Consider the following 21,747-nt stretch of genomic DNA (forward strand, 5'->3'; position numbering starts at 1 on the left):
TGTAAGAGAAACAGAAGGAAGAGGATGGGTGAGATTGTGAAAAATAATATTAATCATAATCATAATACAACCACCAGGCTAGCAGGCACATCTAGAATATATTCCATACTGGTATATAGGTTTATATATTCCCTACTTGCTATATACTGTAATTGCCACAAACTGGATTTTTTTAAAATGTGGGATACAACTATCCAAGCTTTTGATAGCAGCATTAGGATCGTCTGTGCTTGTAAGTTACAAATAGATGGGAAGGCAGATTAAAGGGCAATCCTTCTTTCCTTGGCTTGAAATTCATAATGATTACAGAGATCTTAGGTGCAAAACACAATAATCAAAACCAATGGTATGTATGCTGTTGAATCTAATGCAAATTGAAGCGGCACACTATGACTTCGAAAAAGGATGTTTAAAAAAGTCGCCCTCTCAAAGAACAGAAACAATTTATTTTTGCCAGATTATGAATAGCCAACTCAATCAAGGTGAGGGACAAACACAAATGTCAAAGTAATGAAAACCTGTTACGTTAATTTAATGATATCTATCTATCTATCTATCTATCTATCTATCTATCTATCTATCTATCTATCATCTATCTAATCTTTTTGCCAAACCATGAGAATGAGTTCAGCTCATTAGGGGTAGGACAAGAAGAGGCTACAAGGAAGTAAAGGACTGGAGATTTCAGGGCAATTTAAGCACCCCTCACTTGCATGGCTTCTTAGCTCTTTTATTTTTAAACTGGACCCCTGCTCTCCATTACACAGCTTTAAATAGATTGGCCCATAACTGTCACCCCAAATTTGGCTCTCTGTGGTAGCAAATCTTTGCTGGTTTGTGCCCTGGAGATTAACCCTCCCCTCAAAAACACTGGAGTAGGAATAATGAGAACAGAGTGAAGCACTTCACTGATATATTTGTTTGCAAAAGAAGTCAGCATCCTATCATGCCCATCACATTCTCTCTTATAATTCACTTATCTGTACTTTTTTTATAAGCAGCGTTTAAAATGTTCTGTCTTCCTATCCTCAGCAAAGATTTAATACGTAGACAAAGTAGTGAGGTCTTCTAGTACCAAAACTTCATTAATTTTACAAACTACTCTCCCAAACACATTACGGGCATTGCTATAAATAATTGAATCCAAACTAAGTGCGCTTACTATGTTTTATCTCTCCTTTCTTACGGTGTTTGTTCACTTACTCAAGTGATTTGGAAGACTGAATAATTTGGAATGAATCTTCCAGTCTCCATCATGAATTAGTGTAGTCTGTTTTTGTTTGGACAAACTGACTGTATGCAAGTCAGCAGGTCTGTGTGATTTGCTTCACAGACTAATGCTCTGTTCAAGCTGCTTATCCCAGAGTGCTCCCATGACCACTCTGGACTAAAAGGTTTAAAGAACACAGCCTAAATTACAAAGTTTGATTAAGATGCCCAGAGAGCAGATCATACATGGTGGCATGGAAGGGTAAACAATAATTAACTGTGAGAGATGAGAGCGGCTGACAATTATTCAGTGGTCTAATGTCTGATAAACAGAGAAGGAAAATAAACACAGCAGTAGCCTTTAATGAGAAAAACCCAGCGGTCATGACCATTATTAGGATGGAACAAGCCTGAGTAAAGCAACAGAGCAAATATTGATGGCAAGGTTCTAAGATCTGCTGCTCAGATGCTGCTGCACTTCAGATTTGGCACACAGTCCTGATAGTGCTGAAGCATTTTCACAAGAAGCTCTGAGGATGCAAAAGAGGAAACTGCATCGTATTGCAGGGGATGGAACTCTCCATGTTCCTGTGACAAGCAACAATCTCAAGTAACAATGCATTCAAACATTGCTCTTCCAAAGCCAGTATCTGTGCCTCACCAGCTAGAGATGAGATGCTACTGTTTAAGCCTTCAAAATGTCTGAAGCTTTATGGGTCTGGTTTGTTCCACTAGATAACCAAAATCTACAATAAGTAGAGTAGTCAAAGCAACTATTGTGCTAGTTGTGCCCACTAATTATATGATAAACATGCTTCAAATCAAGGTTGCAAAAATTGCAAGGTGTGTGTGGATGGCTCAAAATTTCTGCAGACCATCTATACTTCCTCAGCCTTGGCCCTCCAGATGTTTTTGGCCTACATCTCCTATGATCCCTAGCTAGCAGGACCAGTGGTCAGGGATGCTGGGAACTGTAGTCTCAAAACACCTGGAGGGTCGAGGTTGAGGAAGCCTGATCTATACCACCTCTCTTTATACAAGTCTGCACTATGCTGGAGGTATATTGCAAAAAAAAAAAAAACCAAAAACCAAACACCTCATCTTTCATCAATGTGATTTCCATTTGTGAAGTTTACAACACGTTTTCCTGAAACTTTTTTTTTATGTGTCCAGATCCAACCTAAGTCCCAGCCCCTACAGAATCTGAACAAGCATATACTGGTCTGAAAACACACACAAAAAGAACACTAATTAGGAAGGAGGCTGGGTTTGCTAACTTTAGCAAGGTAGTATGGTCTAGGGCTATAGCATCCAAGAGCATATGAGAGGCGTGTTGCCATTATAATATTTATTGAATTGCCAAGTGCATTTCCTACAATTATGGAATTAAACAATTGTACTATAGTGCCATTCATTTCCCCCTGAATCCCATGATCAAAGGATTACACTCTGCCTATCATCAGAATGACCCAAGCCCACTGATTCTGTCCAAGATGCACTGCCTATGTCAGACCTTCATAACAGACATTTGAATTATGCTGACTTTAAAAGAACAACGGTGTGTTCATTGCAAGCATCAAATATTACGAGAAGACTGTGAGCACGATTCGTCCAGGGATGACATTTGATGCAGACTGTCATAGATTGTGAGGGAGGCTAGAATCATCAGCAACCCCCACCCACCCCCTGCCAAAAAATATATGCCCCACACTGGAATTTTGCTGCAGAAGTTAGTTCACCTCATAATCTGCTATAATGATTTTCTGTCATCCTTAGCCTAATCTGCATGGTTTAAATATGATTTTCCAGGAATATGAGATAAAACCATGAAATCTGACATTTTCACTGTGACAAAGGCATGAAATGTGAGCGCTTTGATCATGAATGGTACGGGGCACTGTGCACACAATACTGCATCTTGCCAGAATGCCAAGAGCTTGTTTTCCTTCCTTAGAGCGGCTACCTGCCTGCTGCATTCATGTTTCATTAAGGTACTCTAGCATTCTTCAGCATGCCAATACGCCTAAATAATGCAATTTTTATATTGGGTGATATATTATTTTGATATTAAGCTATATAATGAAGCTGCACTTAAGAGAGGCTTCTAACCTACATCAGCCCCAAAACAGGTGTCTCATTACATAACCTGCCTTCTGAAATGCGTATGTGTGTGAGAGAGAGACAGAGAAAGAAACACACACACACACACACACACACACACAGAGAGAGAGAGAGAGAGAGAGAGAGAGAGAGAGAGAGAGAGACTTACATTCAATGTTTAAAAATTAGCCCCTTTTTGTTGCAAACAGCATCACATAGAACCAATAGAAACAGCAACATTTCGGAAAGTCCTGAATGCCAGATATGCTTGAAATTGCTTATTTGCCTCCCACATTATTATAAAAATAACATACCACACTGGTTCTTCCTGCTGCAAAGTACTATTTATTCCACAGCAAGTTCTGTGTGGATATGTGTAGTAGGAAGGACCCAAACAAGCATTTCCTTTACACAAGTTCAAAAAGCATTAAGCACTGGCATTCCAAAACATTTATGCCTTCTCTTGAACTTTCCAGATTATTTAAGGAAAAGCACTTCCCGCTCTCTCTTTGTAGGAAGGGGCCTTGAAGTCTGGCCTTGAATTTCCCAAATTCCATTTCCACCTAATGGAGGTGAAGGTGAGGCAGCCTTGTTGCAGAAAGGCAGCCTTGTCTCAGAAAAGCATCTTTTGCCACTTTACCTCTTTGTCTGGTCCTTTAATAATACAATAGATAAATGTGCACTCTGGTGCTGGGGGTGCGAAGGCATACAAATGGAACTTAAGAAAAGGAAAAGAAAGAAAGAAATTCCAGAGTCTTCTCCCCCACCCCCTTATCCTTTTCGGGAGGAAGCAGTTTGGAAAAGAGAGAGGGGACGGGGGTTAGCTTTCTCACTTGTTTCTAGTCAATCAGAGTTGTGCTCAGCAGCTTTTGCTACAAACAGGAGAAATGCGTTTTTGGAAGAAGAATGTATGTCTGACCCAAACAGAGTTGCTATGCTTCCACAGCGGGCTTGTGGATGAAATGATGGACACCTGGATGGATGGAAGGCATTCTCTGACCAGTGGGGACAAGGTCACACCCACATCATGCATTTAAAGCCATGGTTTCTCCCTCAAAGAGTCCTAGGAACTACAATTTCCAGCATCCTTTGGGGCATTTTAAATGTGCATTAAATGTACATAGTGTGGCGTGTCTTCAGCAAGAGTCTTTCTCAGAAATGCAAAATGAGACCTTTTAACTTGGGATCTTACATATGCAAAAAACAAAATAAAAATAGTTTGCCAGTGGGAAAAGGCCATAGCTGTTTGCCTCTAGCTAAGCACCTGAAATCCCTGGCTATAATTTAAAATGTTGGCCATTTTTTTTCTTAAGGTCAGTATTTACCTAAACATTTCCTTTAAACAGTTAACATTTGAACACAGGGTGCTCAGTTCCTTCTCTAAATGCCAACATTTAAGCACTATCAAAATTTACAGAGCTAAGTTGTAACACTTTAGGCCTTATGTGTACAGAACTGTTTTGCCAAGGACATCAAGAAAAACCTTTCTGGCTTCCCCTGGTGGCAGGGTGCGGAGGTGGGGTTTACATTCACAAAGAGGACACTGGGGGGGGGGGCGGGAATCCCTGCAGCAAAGCAGCTTCAAAACAGACAGAAGTAATCCTAAGGGACCAGTACAATATTCACTTGTGCTACAGAAAGGATGAGAGATGCTCTCTATGCAGAAACCCCACTGGATGACCACAGAGAGTAGAGATGAATGCTGTATTTCTGGATGGAGTGATGCCATAGATAAAGCTTGAAGTTTCAATAACATATTCCTGTCTTCTTAAACAAAACAAAGCCCAGTGCTTAATCCACATTGCAACTGAACTATCATGGCACCTCCCAGGGAACCCTGGGAATTGTGGGGCTTCTCCCCACAAAGGTACCGAAAGATTGTAAGACCAAACTGTTGAACTGCCACAGAGAACTGTGGTTCTCAGCATCCTTAATGAGATTCTTTATTGGAAGCAAATGACATGTGCCAGTCAAACTGGTTTATGTTTGCAATGGATACATGGCTGAAGGGGGGGGGGGAGGCTAAGCTTCCCCTTCTGTGCATTTCTACCCACACAGCAATATATGAAAATAGATGTGTAGCCAATCAGTGATAAGAGCCCTATTCTTACAAATCAAAGATGAGATGATAAACATGGATTTTAGCTACACCGCTTTAGTGGACAGAACTGAATTATTCTTCATACATCAAAAAATGCTCTGTACATAGGAAGCAGGTATCAAGAAGAATGGTTCCTAATTGGCTTTCCTCATGCTATGCTAGTATTCATTCTGCAAGGAACTTTTTTTTATGTAGAGGAGTATTCACATGATATCGTGCTGTAAGCAATGCTTCCTATTCTGACTCAGGTGTCTTGTGGGTAGGAAGCAATGGACTCAGCCCTACATTTTTTTTGCAAATCATAAAGAAAATTCACACTGCATATGCTCAGAACTAGATGAGCACTGGCAGGATGGTGACACTCTGTATGAGGATTCTTGCTTGTATACTGAATGCATTGTTGACGCAATCATGGGCAATTGATTGCTTTTAAAAAAAAGCCCAGGGTTGCAATGCATTCGTTCATGTGCATTACTTAAAGCAGGGATGCCGAGCCTGTGGACCCCCCTCCTAATATTGTTGGACTACAACTCCCATAATCCATTGTCACTGGCCCAGCATGCTAGGGCTGATGGGAGTTGGAGTAAAACAACTTCTAGAGGGCCACAGCTTCCTCACCTGATTTAGATGGAGGAGAAATTAATGGGAAAGAATGGAAGGCTGCAGCTAGAGCAAATGACCAATTCTGATATTAATTCTAGAAACTATGAACGTTTGGAAGGGTTAGGGTCTCTGGACCATAATAAAGGTTGATGATGATAAAAACACTCATGCTCAAAACAAGTATGAATGTTTTTGAAACATGGTGCTTTGATTACTTCCATCATTTAGACAGCCCTCTAAACATGCTGAAATTTCTTATTTTGTCTACTGGCCTGCAGTGGTTAATTCCGCACTCTCTGCTGGGGTATTCATTGTCCCACTCGGTATTTCCTGGGGGGTTTGATGCAGCAGGTGATCGCGGCCCAACACTGTTCTGAAACTCAGATGAAATATGAGAGAAGTCCTAAACGTGGAAGAACAGAGGAAAAGAAAATGTTATAAAGCAGGATATGGGCAAAACAGTCTGGCTTTACCTATAACTTCCAAACAGAGTCCCAGCTGAGCAAAGTGCTTAAATGTATGGATAGCAAAATATTCAAGAACTTCATTTAAATCAAGACCAAAGTGAAAATATACAACAGGATGTTTATTCTCTAAAGGAATCAGCTGCTTTCTTTCTCTTCCTTGTTTTACAAGGTCATGTTTTGAGAAAAAATTGTTCCATATTTATTGCCCATATTATGCACAATGACACATAGATGCTTTTGCCTGCATCTATGTTTTTGTTTTGTTTCTTTGCAATCATAAACACTTTCCCCAAAAGAAATGTGTCTCTCACAGGCATTAAAGTAGTTGAAGTTAAAGTAACGTGGTGAGGAGAATCTTTACAAGCACTGTTGCTTCATCTGATGACACCTTTTTGACTCCAAAAAAGCTTGAGAGACAGTCTAATGAGAGATGCTGTTGCCGATGCTGGTGTATGGTTTAATCATAATCAAATGAACAGCATCTATTAACTAGGAAAAGAGGAGATCTGAACAAGAAATTCAAGCAACAAGGTTTATAAAAATTAAGCTTTATTTGGACCAATGATGCAAAATACTCCATTTCCAAGTTCACCTACTTTAGAGCTCTTCAACTGACTTTAATTAGTGTTAGTTCTACTTCACTATAATTATTTTGAAGCTGGTTTGAAGATTTTGATCTAAATTACTACGTTGCAAACTACCACAGTGATAAACCATGACAAAAATGTTCATATTTGCAGATCTTCTCACTCTCAATCCCCAAAAGAAAGCTAGGAGCATTATGCTATTATAATATTCAAAATATGGATAACTATGATGTGACATTTCAGAAGGAAGACTTTCAATAAAGCTATTTCTCTCCACCCCCCCCCCCAATTGACATCAACCAGGTGCAAATACAAGGCAGCTCAGAATCCAAGGAAAATACCAACTGTGAGAGTTCAGGAACATAGAAGGTTCTGCACATATAAGTCCATGTATCCAATTACCTATATGACAGATGTCCTGAACACATAAACTGTGGGGAAACTGCACTGCAAATTCACCTTCAAACTCTAAATGATAAATTCATTGGATCCGTCTTGATGAACAAACCCACACACTTGAAAATGAGGGGCATAACTTTGAAATGCTTTTCAATATAAGAACTCCTGACTGCCAAAATCTCCATTAGTTAGCACAGCAGCAGCAATGTTGAGCTTTTGCCACCGGTGCTTTGGGGTGCCTGGCTAATATATTGCTCTATTTTGGGGCAGTATATAGAAACCTCCCACAACAAGGTGGTCATTTTATTAAAGAATTCAAATTATTGCAACCCAGAAAGTAATGACAGTTAATGGCCTTTACGTGCCATTTGAAAAAGTAGTCTTGAGTGTGCCAATGTGATGTGATTCAGGAGGTTCATGATGGGTAGCCCCTTTGAAGATCAGGGAAATTATGCTCTGGGAGGTGTTTAAGCCTTTCCTCCCATGCCTTTCCCCCACTGTAAATCAGCCCAAACTCACCAAAATTTGCTACTAGCTAAACAAGCAGAAAAGACAGCAAAAGATGCTATTCCTGTCTGCCATAGGAGGAAGGAAAGGCTGAAACAGTAGTCTTGTTCACACATTATGGTAAATCATAGTTAATGGTTCATCATGAATGTGTGTTATCTCACTATCTTTGCTCCTCCCATGGGAAAAACAAACCATGACCTTTGGCTTAGCGTCACGTCCAAATCAGGGATCATGCAACCAAGGTTTATTCTAGGGCTTGCTGACCATAGTTTGCTTGAGCAAAACAAAACCACAATTCTTGCCAGGGATCGTGGTTTGCTTTTCCAGAGTGTTAACAAGGATAAACAAAGAAAGTAAGACCAGCAGATTTGTGATAAATTGTTAACTGTAAGGGTGAAGTAGGCCACTCTCTTCCAAAGCACCATTTCCCCAGTCTTCAAAGCAGCCCAGTGGGAGCTGCTGATTAGCAAAACAAATAACCCAGGGACACTTCAATCATGGATCTTTTGAGCATCGTGTGTAGTTCAGCCACAAGTTTGCAAAACCCAGATGTGCAGAATTCATGGTTAGGAATTGTACTTTAGGGCTCAAGCCACTCACCTGCTGGCCTGGTGGTGAAGAGTTCATTGGGGGCTGTACCTGTAGTGCCATGGAAGGAGACAAGATGGGTTGCTGTGGGACCTGCTGCATGCTGAGGGACTGGTTGAGGATGGAGCTCTGTGGGTGGTGCAAAGACAGCTGCTGATGGAGAGGGGGGCTGATCTGGAAAGAAGGGGGTGGCGAGGCACTGATGCTGGGCAACATGGGTTTGGAATTGAGGGTCCTGGAGAGGCCGGGGTGAGGGTGTCCACGGTAGCTCTGCAGGTCTGCTGGGGACAAGAAGGAGCCCAAGCCAGGATAGGGTGATGAGGCCTGTGGTGGCATCGTATACAAGGGCTGTTTCGGTGGGATCATTTTTGAAGGTTGGTTGGTTTGGGCACTTTTTGTCTCCCCTTGGTCAGCTGAGCTCTGCAAAACGGTGGGAGGAGGAACCACACGAACACATAGAACAGATTGCAAATGAAGGACAAGTCACTGAAATTAAGTACTGTACATGCAACTTTGACATCTGAATAACTCAAAGGCACAGTTCTCCTCCCCTTTTAAACTTCGCCCCTCCTATCAGATGATGCTAAGAAGGGAAACCTAAGAACAAGTTGTAAAATGCATGATTTAACACGTATTTCCAGTGCTTGAAGTTCAATAACGCGCTCTACGTGGGGCTACCTTTGAAGGTGACCTGGAAACTGCAATTAATCCAGAATGCGGCAGCTAGACTGGTGACTGGGAGTGGCTGCCAGGACCACATAACACTGGTTCTGGGAGATCTGCATTGGCTCCCAGTACGTTTCCGAGCACAATTCAAAGTGTTAGTGCTGACCTTTAAGGCCCTAAACGGCCTCGGTCCTGTATACCTGAAGGAGCGTCTCCACACCCATCATTCAGCCCAGACACTGAGACCCAGCGCCAAGGGCCTTCTGGCGGTTCCCTCATTGCAAGAAGTAATGTTACAGGGAACCAGACAGAGGGCCTTCTCTGTAGTGGCGCCCACCCTGTGGAACAGCCTCCCTTCAGATGTGAAGGAAATAAGTAGCTATCTTATTTTTAAAAGACATCTGAAGGCAGCCCTGTTCAGAGAAGTCTTTAATATTTAATGCTGTATTGTTTTTAATACTTGATTGGGAGCTGCCCAGAGTGGCTGGGGAAACTCAGCCAGATGGGCGGGGTATAAATAAATTATTATTATTATTATTATTATTATTATTATTATTATTAGCCAAAATAAATAAATATCACAATGGAAATCAATATAGCATGGAGCAGTGGAAAGGAGGCAACATAGCCGCTCTACTTAAAGGATCCCTGAGACCCCCCCCCCTAAAGCAACTGCCAGTCAGAGTAGCCAATAGTGCCCAGGATGGACAAATCTAAGGCTGCTTATTAAATTATGCTGCACTTGTCAGTTGTTTTACAATTATTGCCTTTTTCAAATTCACAACAATCACCATGGTGCTACTGATTAGTTGCAAAATGGGCAGCAGCATCTCAATGGCCACCCAGTAAGTTCATGATGCATTGGAGAGATGAAATGAGGTCAAAACTAAAAAAAAAAAACCCAAAAACCTTTCTACTGAACTACAGTGGCTTCAGAGTTGAAAAATACACGGCAGGGGGGAGGTATCTGGGCAGTGATGGAGATGGAATAAAATAGAGGGGAATATAGCAATTTCTAATTCTGGTGGCCTCAGCATCTAAGTAACTAATGAAGGTGCCCTAGTCCCAAACTGAAGGATTGTTGGTGTCTGCTATCTTCTATGCCACCTGCTCCACTCTGTACAGGGATTTTCTAACATTAAAAAATTACTTATTTATCTATCTAAAGCAATAGACAAAATTTTAAGGCATTTGCCAGCAAAGATAATTGGGTGATGGTGGGGTTTTTTTTGCTCTCTCTCTCTCTCAAAGTCCTCATTCCAGATTTATTTAAATATGAAAGTCACCTTTTAAAACTCTTTTTTTAAAAAAGCCCACAACAGTTATTATTGCTGCTTTGCTAAATGCGGCGAGATACTGCACCAATGAATTATATGCAGCATGAGCAGAATACCAATATCAAAATATCCAACCTTAAATACATTCAGCGCAGTTATGAATCTTTTTAAACACTTAAACCAATGAAAGGGACTCGGATTATTTCCTTTTTGACCTTTTTGCCACAGCTCTTAACCTTCAAGCATGGCTCTGTTAACTCCCCAGGCAACGTTCCTCAGTGCTCACTCCACAGCATGAAGTACATGTTTACCCCTATTTTAATTATACTGAAATTAAAATTATTTAAATTTTTTTTGAAGGGAAAAAGTAAATGTAATTCCGCACAATTTTAACTCACTTTAAAATGGCAGCCTTGGCTTGGCCGCTTGTATACTACTGATGCTGGGAGCTCTCCGTGGTTCTGAAGCACTGTGCCTACCGCATAGGGGAATAGGGGCAGCTTAGCGGTAGGACACATGCTTTGCAGGGCAGGCAGAAGTTCTCAGGTTCAATACCTGGTTGAAAGAGACTCCTGTCTGAAACCCTAGAGAGCTGCTGCCAGTCAGTGCAGACAGTTCTGAGCTAAATGGGCCAATGCCCTGACTCAGTGCAAGGTGGCTTCCTGTGAAGTGGGTTGGCTACCCATCCAGTTCTCTCCCTCACAGCTTCAGTCAGGAGTGCCAAGAGGGTTTCCTGGGCCCAGCGGGCTTTCTGACCCACATGCAAAAGTGTGCAAGGATTTGTTCTGTGTCATAGGCAAATTTGTGTTCTCTTCTGCAGGTGGAGTGGAGGGTATGGAAGGAAATCAGTGGCCACACATAGAAACCATCTCTGTTTTTAAGCAGAGATTGGATGAGCATTTGTCATGGATGCTTTAGTTGAGATTCCTGCATTGCAAGACCAGATGACCCTTGGGATTCTATGAGATGTGTGTAGTGCATGAGTGAGGGGTGGAATGAAAAGTTCCAGCTCTGCTCACTTTTGCTGACACCCACTTTCATTCTGGACCCATCCATTGCTGACATGCAGCTCCTGGAGGCTTGGCCATGAGGCTGAAAAAAGTCCTTTGTCCCAATATATCTCTCATTCATAGAACATGGTGACATAGCCACTGAAGGAATATCTATGGATTACCAGCACAGATATTATTTTTTTTAAAATAATCATTATTATATCTCTGTCTCCTTTGTTCTAGCAGATAATAATTCTTATTTTCCTATTCCCATTGCCACCTAATCAGCCACACCATTACGAGTTATTGCTCCATCATATGCTCTTTCTCATCTTGCTATAATGCATCTATGTGACATCAGGTAGTGATAGTTGTTGGCTCTGGTGCAGAATACTACTTCAGCACAGAAATGCTTCCATTACTATAGACAAGAAAAACAACCGCAAAGCAAATGAGCCACACTGTATACACGGCAACAGCCACCTACTGGATATATTCAGAAATACAAAAATACCGTATTTACAGAGTAAACCTGCCAATCTTAACCCTTCAAGGCCCACTCCCCAATTTCACTCAACTCTTTCCTTTGACACTCCATTTAATAGTGTCTTCTTCTTCTAAATAAATTCATATAAAATTCCAGCTACTTTTCCTTTGCTATGTCATTCATCAAAAGCTAGTGCCTAGTTTCCTGGCCTCTCTACAGTAGCAGACCTAGCCCCACACTTTTCTTCCTCACATCCTATTCCTTTGAACAGCTGCAAATGTTCCATGGGCTCTTCAGAGGCAGCGTCTTGCTCTCTCTGCCAAGCCCATGTTTTGGGATAGAAGGCATTCCTAACTTCTAATCCTATGAAATTTGAAAAATGAAGTCCTCCACTCAGTATATCAGATACTGAGAATTCACAATCTGCAGGTAGTACAAAATAATATGAAGCATATGTTGGAAAGGAGGGGCCAGTATCGCTTGCAAATTCTTTCTGGGTTTGAGGCAACAACAGAGGTCCATGCTTGCCAGCTTCAAATGACCTTAATGATCACATGAACAATTTTACTATCATGCTTGTAAGTGCACAAATGAACTGACAACCATGTACAAATATGTTTGATCAAAGATGTCAATCACAGCTGTACATTAATTGATCCCTTCCCCATCTTTGTTTCCTTAGATGTAGGATCCTGCCCAACCTATTTTAACAAAACAACTATTCAACATATATTTCCCAATGCTATACCGTGGATCTAATGGAAGTCAACCTAGTGCACCATCCTCTTTTTAACAGTAGGCAAGCAGATGCATTTGGGTGTCATGTAAAGACTAAGACAGAGCTTTTCGAACTGTGTGTTGCGACACATTAGTGTGTCGGCTGCAGTGTGTCGCGCAAATGCTCCCCGCACTCCTCCCGGGGCTGGAAAGGGGCTATGCTCTGGTTTGCTAGTAAAATTGAATTACTGTGCTGTTCGAAAAGATTCATGTCTAAAAGTTGTGTCACCAACATGAAGAGTTTGGAAAGCTCTGGACTAAGCTATCAAAAGATCTGTAGTGAGCATTGGGCTCACACACTCCCTCCATCACCCTAGCATGGCCACAAGGAGGAGATAGGACACTTTTGATTGCAATTAACCACAGTTTAGCATGCCGTCCAAATAATAAACTGTAACTAAATATAACTAGTTGAAAAACCAGCTTCATAAACTTGGTTGGTTGAAGTTTAGGATTAACCACAGTTTGTTGGGTTTGGAAGACATAGCAAGCTGCAGTTAATGTACCAACTCTTCCTTGTGGAACAGAGAGCAAGTGGGCTGTAGTCTCTTCTTCTACAACCTATTGGTTTCTTTTGTTTACCTTCTGGTACACCCCAACTGAAGCTGTCTCTCCCTTTGCATCACCTGCTACTACCACTCCTGAATCTAACAAAAACACCAACATTCTACAAGGTAATGCATATATAAAATGACGGTGATGGGATTTTATTATTTTTATTATTATTGATTTATTTAATGCAGAATTCTCTGGGCCGTAATCACCAGGCCAAATCCTCTGCTGCTGCAAATCAGTCTTGAAGGGGTAAATATGTATATCCAGCACATATCAGCTGCATGCAAAGTTCACGAAACCTGGCCTTGGCTCTTCCATGCCATAATGATGCTTACAAAGAGCTGACAGTTTGTGAAGAACACGAAACCTCCAGTATGGTTTGACTGTGGACAAAACCATCTAATGAAAGTTATGTTTTGTCTTGCTTTAAGGGGTTTGGGATCGCTCTGCAGATGATCCAATCTGTCTTTGATTATGTGGGTAAACAAGTATTAACCCAGACCTTCAAATCAAAGTTATGATTCTGGTGACAGCAGGGAGCAATCCCAGAAGTCCTGCCTCTAAACATTGCAATATACTACAGTAAACCAGGTGGTGTTTTTTTTTGTTTTGTAAGAGGGGGAGACTGGCATCCCTACAATGTATCCTTGAGCCATGCCACAAAGTATTTCGCTTTGCTCTTGCAGAAGGTAGTTAACACTGAAATCAGTTTTGATAGCACGGCTACAGTGCATTTCTTATAAACTTGCTCCTCCCCAGAGACTTCCACGAGTTGCAACTAATTTATCATTGCCACATCCATAGCGATTCACGTATGAAACATAGTCTGGTTACCTTGGAAACCAAGCTGGCCCGGTAGGCTGCCAGAGCTTTTAGATACTCCTTCTTTGCTGCTTCAGTTTTTCTTTTATATGCCTGAAAAGCCCAAGAAAAGAATATTAATTAAACAAACAGAATAGGATGGTACTTTTCTGACTGTGCTGTGACTTACTCCTTGCATATTCCTGAAGGGGACTGTGACCTGCTTTGATTTGTTACAAGAGGAGACTTCATGTATGACTGATGTGAACCTGCAATTGGTCTGCAATTTCCAAAGACAGAACGCAGGCCTAAATCAAAACCACCATATCTAAACAATTAAAAAGAACCTGGAATCAATAAATGGTACCTGGTCTATTATAGATTGTGCTATCTTGTATTTCATCTGTATGCTTCCGCAGTGCATGAGATAGCTTAACTAGTTGTGTGAAGTGGTCAAGATTCTGGGTCTTGTTCAAAGTGTAAAAAAAATTATGGTCTGAAATGGTTACTAACAGAACCGTCTCCTATAAGTCTAACTGCATGCTGCAGTCATCAGGAGATGTCCTTCCCTGTATCCAATCCGCAACAGGTGGGTGGGTAAGTGGGGCAGGGCCTTCTTGATGGTGGCACCTGGGTTTTGGAAGACCCTACCCAACAAAACTCCAGGAAATCCAGTTGACCTACAATCTTCTGTAGGAAGGCAAAAATGCTCTTTGCTATAGCTTCTAGTTTACATTAGATGAGTTTATTGTTGTTGATGCTAGAATTTCTTTATTCCTCTCTGTATTGTTTTACTGCTTAGTTGGTTTTTGCATAGTTTTTTATTTGTGATTTGCTTCATTATGTGAGTCATCCTGGTGCAGTATACAACCTTTTAAGGGACAGGATTCTCTGTGTAGCAACCATGATGTTCATAGTACTTGTCCTTCTGGTGTTTTCGAGGTAAGAAAATCTATGGTGATAAGATAGATTCCTTAAAATACATAGCCTTATGTTTCATATGTCATGATGGCACTCGATTGACAGATAGAACGCTCACCCCATCCAAGACTTGGATTTATAGGCTTGGAGGCTGACAAGCTAGAAATCTCTGAGTGTGAACTTTTTGAATGTTTCTTTTTCAAATGGAGGAGTAAAGCCATCACAGAAATGAGCTATATTGCTTCATGTTGGCAATGATATGAACCCTCTTCATTTGCCCTGAAATCAACCAGGGGGCTTCTAGAGGAGTTCCTAGAGAAGTGAAGAAGTAAACTTAACTTTGTAAAGTATGACAAACCATAATGTTATGCATCATTACCATTTCTGTAACTAGAACTGGTATGAATTTCTGTTTAAGCTCATAACTAATAAGGACCAGGTGAGTTAAGAGCTTACAGTGTGAATGAAACATGAGCTCAACTTACTGCTTACACTTAAATCAGATCTGCTTCAATAAATGGGACTAAATTATGTCACATTTATTTCAGTGGGTCTACTCTAAGTGTGACTAAGCCTGGATCCAAATGGCTTCATTTTGGACAAATGTAGCTGCCTAATCCAAAGTCAGATACTTGTGATGTCAAATGCTGTACAGCATAACTACCAAGAGAGGAGTCCAATGAAAACTTGACTATTAACATTGGGCAGCAACCCAATGTTAATATTCATTCTGGGAAACCAGACTTTTTTTTTAAAAAAAAAAAACAACTCCTCCAGCTGTCCTCATCTTATTAGAACATCTCAGCAATTGGGATGTTTTCATTTGCATAAAAATTACATGAGATAAAAACTAGATTTAGGCCATTTATATGTAGCTGAAATGAAGGTTTCCAAACTTAACAAGAAAAAAAACCTGCTTTGCGGTTAACAAGTGAAGCCAATTTGAGCTTCAAAAACCCACCCCAATTTCTTCAGAAGACTCCCTAGAGGATATCAGGTTTGTCAGTGAATAAATTTCCTACTTTAAAAAATTTACTTTAGTTACACTCAGGCAGATTTCGCTCCAGGGAGAAGTTGCAGTTTTTTGTAGATAATGATCCTGTTTCTCAAGGTAAAATGTGAGAAGTAGCAGCTTAACAAACATTTGATCTTCATAATCTTAAATTGAATTGAAGTTCATATGCAGCAAACTCTTAAATCCAGGACAAACAGGTAAATGAAATGATAGTGAGGAATCTATTAATCAGATTAATCATGCATTTCCTTGGGTTCCATGTGCTGTTGCCTCTGGAGAACATTCTCTCTCCTAGTGTAGATAACCTTATGACTGTTCAAACATAACAGGGAAAGACAATAAGAGCAGGGGAATGAATCCTGAACTCCACTGTCCTAAATTGAAGCCTTTTGCTCGTGTCCCAAATGTTGAAGGAGTAGTGAAACTGACAAGATCTGATCTCCCACAGCTTCTGGTTTATTTATTTATTTATTGAATTTATACATTGCTCCATACCTGGAGGTCTCAGGGCGGTTCAGTTTCACACAAAAGGGGATAGCCTTACTCTGGCACATGGGGGACCTCAGGAGACCATTAAAAACAACAAAATAGGTTTGGTGTATAATGCTGAACAGGTATGCTTAAGAAGCATAATGCACTGCCAAAAGATATATATTTTTTTAAAAAAAGTAAATTTAGAAAATATTATTGAGCTGGCAAGGAACTGGTGTGGGGAACAGACAACTTCAACTTTTGTCTTTTCTTTTCAAAGGGCTACATGAGCCACTCATATGGATATGGATACTTATTTTCATGTACAAAACCTTCCTCCAAAGTCTTTTAAAGCTCTCAGGGCAAGGAAGGCAAGCATGCTATTAATCTTGATCAATATAAGTGCACACACTAAACCATGCAAATATCTATATAAGAAGCATTGTTGCACATCTGCAAGTCAGATTTGGATTTTCAAGGGTACAGTTCAAACCACAAAGGGCTGGTTTAGTTCCTTGATATACTTCCAACCTGGAGCAGTCATGTAGATGCAGCTACATAGAGAAAGTAACACCTAAATTTCTTGCACAAGGTACAGTACCACCAGCAAATGCTATTTCTTCCACCCAGAAGTGTGTGTATGTCTGTTGAAGGTGACGGTTGGAGGCCGAAAATATATTGAGAGCCGGGGATGAAAGAGACAATACAAAAATCTTCACTGTTAAAGAATGATCATTTTACTTATTGATTTTTGTAGCAGGTTGATAGCATATTACTGCCAAAATCACATTTTCAACTCATAATCATTCATGTTGGCCTTACAAGAATGTTATGCAATTAACTGTTCATTGTTGTAATGAGCTGCAGAATATCAACTGTTCAGAGACAAAAATTATGATATTTGGTTACTGAAGGATGAGATATTAACAACCAGCCAATTCAGCAGTTATCGACCTTCCCTTACCTAAGAGTAAGGTAAAGGGACCCCTGACATTTAAGTCCAGTTGCAAACGACTCTGGGGTTGCGGCGCTCATCTCGCTTTAAAGGCCAAGGAAGCCGGCATTTGTCCACTTCCACAGACAGTTTTTCCGGGTCATGTGGCTAGCATGACTAAGCTACTTCTGGCGAAACCACAACAGTGCACGGAAATGCCATTTACCTTCCTGCCGGAGCGGTACCTATCTATCTACTTGCACTGCGTGCTTTAGAACTGCTAGGTTGGCAGGAGCTGGGACAGAGCAATGGGAGCTCACCCCGTTGCGGGGATTTGAACCGCTGACCATTCAATCGGCAAGCCCAAGAGGTTCAGTGGTTTAACCCACAGTGCTACCCACGTCCCGAGTGGCTGGGCAAAGGCTTCCTGATCTGTGGTCCCAGGAACAGGCCACTGTGTCCTGTGACAACCTGGGGGCCGACCGCCCTGCCCCAGATCCACCCCCAAAGCAATTTAAGGCTTCTTAAAACCTTATTCTCAACATATGATTGGGAGGCTGGGGTGGAGTGAGATGCTGCATCCTGGCCTCCCCTTTCCAGACGGAGGAGTGGGTTGGTAAGCAGAAAGATTCAGCCCTGCGGGATTCTACTCCATTGTGAAGGGCTTCTTTGCAGCTTGGCAAGGATCAGCAACTGGCAGATCAAATCGTTTTGCTAACCAGCTGGGGTAGAAAGACGGAGAGGTCTGGTGGAAAGGTGAGGCTGGCTGAGAAAAGCATCCATTCCCCTCTCCCACGAAGATGCAGCTGCCCTCCCTTTTGTGAGTTCTCCTCCCTGCCCCATACCTGCTTTTTCTTTCTCCATCAAGCCCCCTCCCCTTCAAGCTTTGCATTGATCTCAGAAGCCTAATGAGCCATGTTGACCTAGGGGTCTCTCAACCTGACTCGACCAATGCTCTGATTTCCTGAATCAGCCTTATTTGATTTGGGCCTTGGATGAATCTGATGCACAGCCCTATCTGGGAGTCCTCTTTTCTTCTTCAAGCAAACAGGAAGTGGGAGGGCGACATTTGTGTTCCATACAGTCAAATAAATTGCAAGTGAGATGTTTATGTTGCACTTGCAAATGCCTCCTTTAAAACATATAGAGCAAAATCCCTAGTTCAGGCACAGAATATGGTGCTCAAGTCTATCCAAATGAATGAAGATCCCATGGAAGCTGTTTTTAAAGCATATCTTAGATTTCTCTAAAATTACTCATTTATCTGCTCCGTGCTGAGACCGAAATAACCAAGATTGGCAAAAGGAAAGTATGGAATTACTGGAATTTTCTGTCCCATAAAATTAATATGCCTTTTGCTCTAGTCATGCTTTTCTTGTGTGCAGGGGAACTGTGCAGTCACTGTAAAGTGAGGCCAACTGTTCAGCCTCATTCCCCAAGACACATCTCTGTCCTGAAATAAGCATGCCATGTGCATCGTTGTCAGCAAGGTGTCCCAATTGCATGTAATCCCTACCCATGAGCAGGAGCTTGTCCATTTCACTTCCTTTACAGGAAATTGTGAGCCACTCTCCATTTTCCCAGGAAGTGGCTGCAAAGTCAGGGGCAAGGCTGCCCTGCAGGCACTAAAGGAATGTGTGACTAGAACTTTTGTCAAAATAGTATCAGCAAAAATATATGCTTTAATACTCAATCAGTAGCACAGAACTGGGCTTGTAAAACTGAAGCCCTGATCTACAGATCTACTGAAAGACATGCATTTTGTTTCGGATATAAATAAAGTGTTTCTGTAATCTGTGTCCATCTGTAAAGTAAAAATAGAGCTATGAGTCATAAACCTGCCATGGAAGGTGATATGGTTTTAGCTACTAATTTTAGACCTTATAACTACATCCAGGCTGCTCTTAGCAGCTGAATTATATTTGGGATTTTGACCACATTCTCCTTGAGCCAAGTCCATGGTGAGGCTGGCTCCTCTTGCAAATATGGAAGTTTACCGTTTGTGTGCACAAGTCAGTCATGAAAACTCTGCACACACTGAATTTTGGCACGCCACTGGGAGTCTTCCACAAGTCCCACTATCAGCAGCATCGTAAAAGAAAAGGTGTGCAGAGTCCTGCTCATGGCATCAACCTGCATTTTGGTCACTGGCATGTGGTACCATTGGCTTCAAGCACCAGCTCCCATCCAAGAGGAATGCCCTTCCTGTCTCCATTTAAAATTTTCACTCAAGTAATATAAAACTCTTTTGTTTGACAAACAAGGCCTTTGGGCCTTAAGCTTCAATTGACAATTTTTTGATTAAAGTCCTGAACTATTGATCCTTGTACACAATTACTTACACACACACACACACACACACACACACACACACACACAGATCCCATTCTGGATTGCAAAAAGGGAGAAAGGCAGGGCTAGATTCAGTCCCAACTCTATCCCTTAAAAGGTGGGTGGCACTATTAGAATTAACCGCGCAGACCATCTGTTAAGGGATATTGGTGCGGCCCCAATATATCAAGGATCACTGCTCTGGGATTTCTATTACGGGCAGATTACCTGGACTGGACTGGAACTTAATGCTATAAATATAAGCTAATTGGTGGAGCTAGCAAGAAGCGAAAGCTCAGTTCTCTTGAAGGACTTCATCTCACTCCAGGATACACAAGCACTCCTGTTCCCTCCTTCCTCCCACCAACAGGATGGAACTGAATGAATGTGTGTTGTTGTTGTTTTCTTTTAATTGGTATTGAAGGCTACAAGACACTTTGCCTTCACATTTTACTCCTAACAACCATAATCATATGTTTGTGAGCAGGTGAATCTGACAATGCTAACCGTGAACAGCCCCTCAATATGAGTGTCAATATGAATGTCAATATATCTTTTAAACCTCACTCCACAATTCTGACAGGCCTTGCCTTTTCTTATAATACTGTTTTGACTCTTGCTTTGGCATGTAACTATAGTAGAGAATAAAAGGGGGAATGCACAATAACTCACAGTGGGCTGTGCATATATGTGCTCGGTAAAAGATTGCAACTGTACCAGCACACTCCACATATCACAAAAAGTAAAATAGAAATGTTTGTGTGTGTGTGTATGCACACACACGGTATGTTCTCAAATGCATACAAGTGTCATGCACAAAAAGAACACACAGTATCATTACACATGAACACATGCGCAACTTGTGAAGGGATGGAGAGGAGGGGGTACGTTTACCCTCCCACCCCTTTGTGCATGTGTGCACGTACCTCCCACTCTTTCCCTCCTACCATTCCTTCTTAATCTATCTGGCAACTAATGGCAAGAATTATAGGTAAGGAGGAGGTTGGCAGGCTTTCTATGACAAGCACAGCTTCCAGCAATCACCTCAAAGGTGGGGAAGGCATCCGCTGAGCATCTGCTCAGCCCAATCCAACCTCCCACTCCTAGTCTTTGGCAAGTGCTGCGTGGGCATCAGCTACGAGGCTGGCTTGATCCCTCATTATTTTTCTGCAAGTTAAGGGGGGACTCAACTATAGATAGAAACCTTCTCCGGTTTCTCTTCTTTGTTGTCCAAATGGATACAGAGTCTGCATTTCAAACCATTAAAAGATTGCCTTCTGTTCCAATAGAACATGCTTTTTGTTTATAACGCTGCAAAATATCCTCTTTCCAGGATCCTCAAAAGGGCACACTCATTGTGGTTTTGTGGTACACTGATTTAAATGTAATTGATTGGGAGCCAGATGGTTAGTTCAAACTGGAATACCACATGAGTCTGCACAGTACAAAAATGATTCAACATGCAGCACATAGTTTAGATTTTACCATGCACTCAACTGAAGAAAATGTTGAATGTTGTCCAGAGGACCTATATTTAAGGCTTGGAATGAATCAGTTAAGAGCTAGAGCACAAAATTCTGCAGGGGACCTTTTCCCCTTTCTGCTTTTCCCCTTCCTGCCCAACCTGCTGAGGACGTAAAAAGAGGTGGAGGGTGTAGATGCAGATTGAAAAGCCAGTTGGGTGGGATTTTTCCCACAACAGGCCCACCACCTTTCGCAGTTAAATAAAACAATAAAAACTTTGTTGACAATCTAGCAATGAATATTCCTGTTCTAAGAGTTAACATTCCACACTTCTTTTTTGATTACACAATGCATAAGACAGTTTTGCCACTTCAGGTCATTTCATTTCTCCCCCACCCCCACCCCCCCGGTCTGGTAGATAAAAGTGAAATTTCCTTTCAAAGTCAAACTAAACCCCAGTCAACTGCAAGTTCTATTGCCTTCCTCTCTGTT

At 41.5% G+C, this 21,747-nt stretch overlaps 1 protein-coding gene and 1 long non-coding RNA gene across 11 annotated transcripts in view; one reads left to right on the forward strand and one right to left on the reverse strand.

Annotated features, from left to right (window-relative positions):
- The window catches only part of LOC310709159, a 105,284-nt gene that overhangs the window by 15,776 nt on the left and 67,761 nt on the right, over positions 1 to 21,747 (forward strand). The gene's annotated exons all lie outside the window — the stretch shown is intronic.
- Positions 1 to 21,747, reverse strand: part of TOX2 (TOX high mobility group box family member 2) — a 260,964-nt gene that overhangs the window by 1,186 nt on the left and 238,031 nt on the right. For 9 of the 10 annotated variants that reach the window (XM_083508113.1, XM_083508109.1, XM_083508107.1 and 6 more), the window contains 3 exons: positions 14,153 to 14,233; positions 8,577 to 8,984; positions 6,286 to 6,416 (listed from right to left, as the gene is read on the reverse strand). In XM_083508113.1, coding sequence (XP_083364239.1) covers positions 6,286 to 6,416; positions 8,577 to 8,984; positions 14,153 to 14,233 — 620 coding nt within the window. Of the gene's footprint in view, positions 1 to 7; positions 2,097 to 2,235; positions 6,417 to 8,576; positions 8,985 to 14,152; positions 14,234 to 21,747 lie in introns of those variants that run through there. The other variant, XR_014527291.1, reaches the window with a different exon arrangement.

Source organism: Podarcis liolepis (assembly GCF_965112155.1).
Source record: "Podarcis liolepis genome assembly, chromosome: 6".
NCBI classification, from domain to species: Eukaryota; Metazoa; Chordata; class Lepidosauria; order Squamata; family Lacertidae; genus Podarcis; species Podarcis liolepis.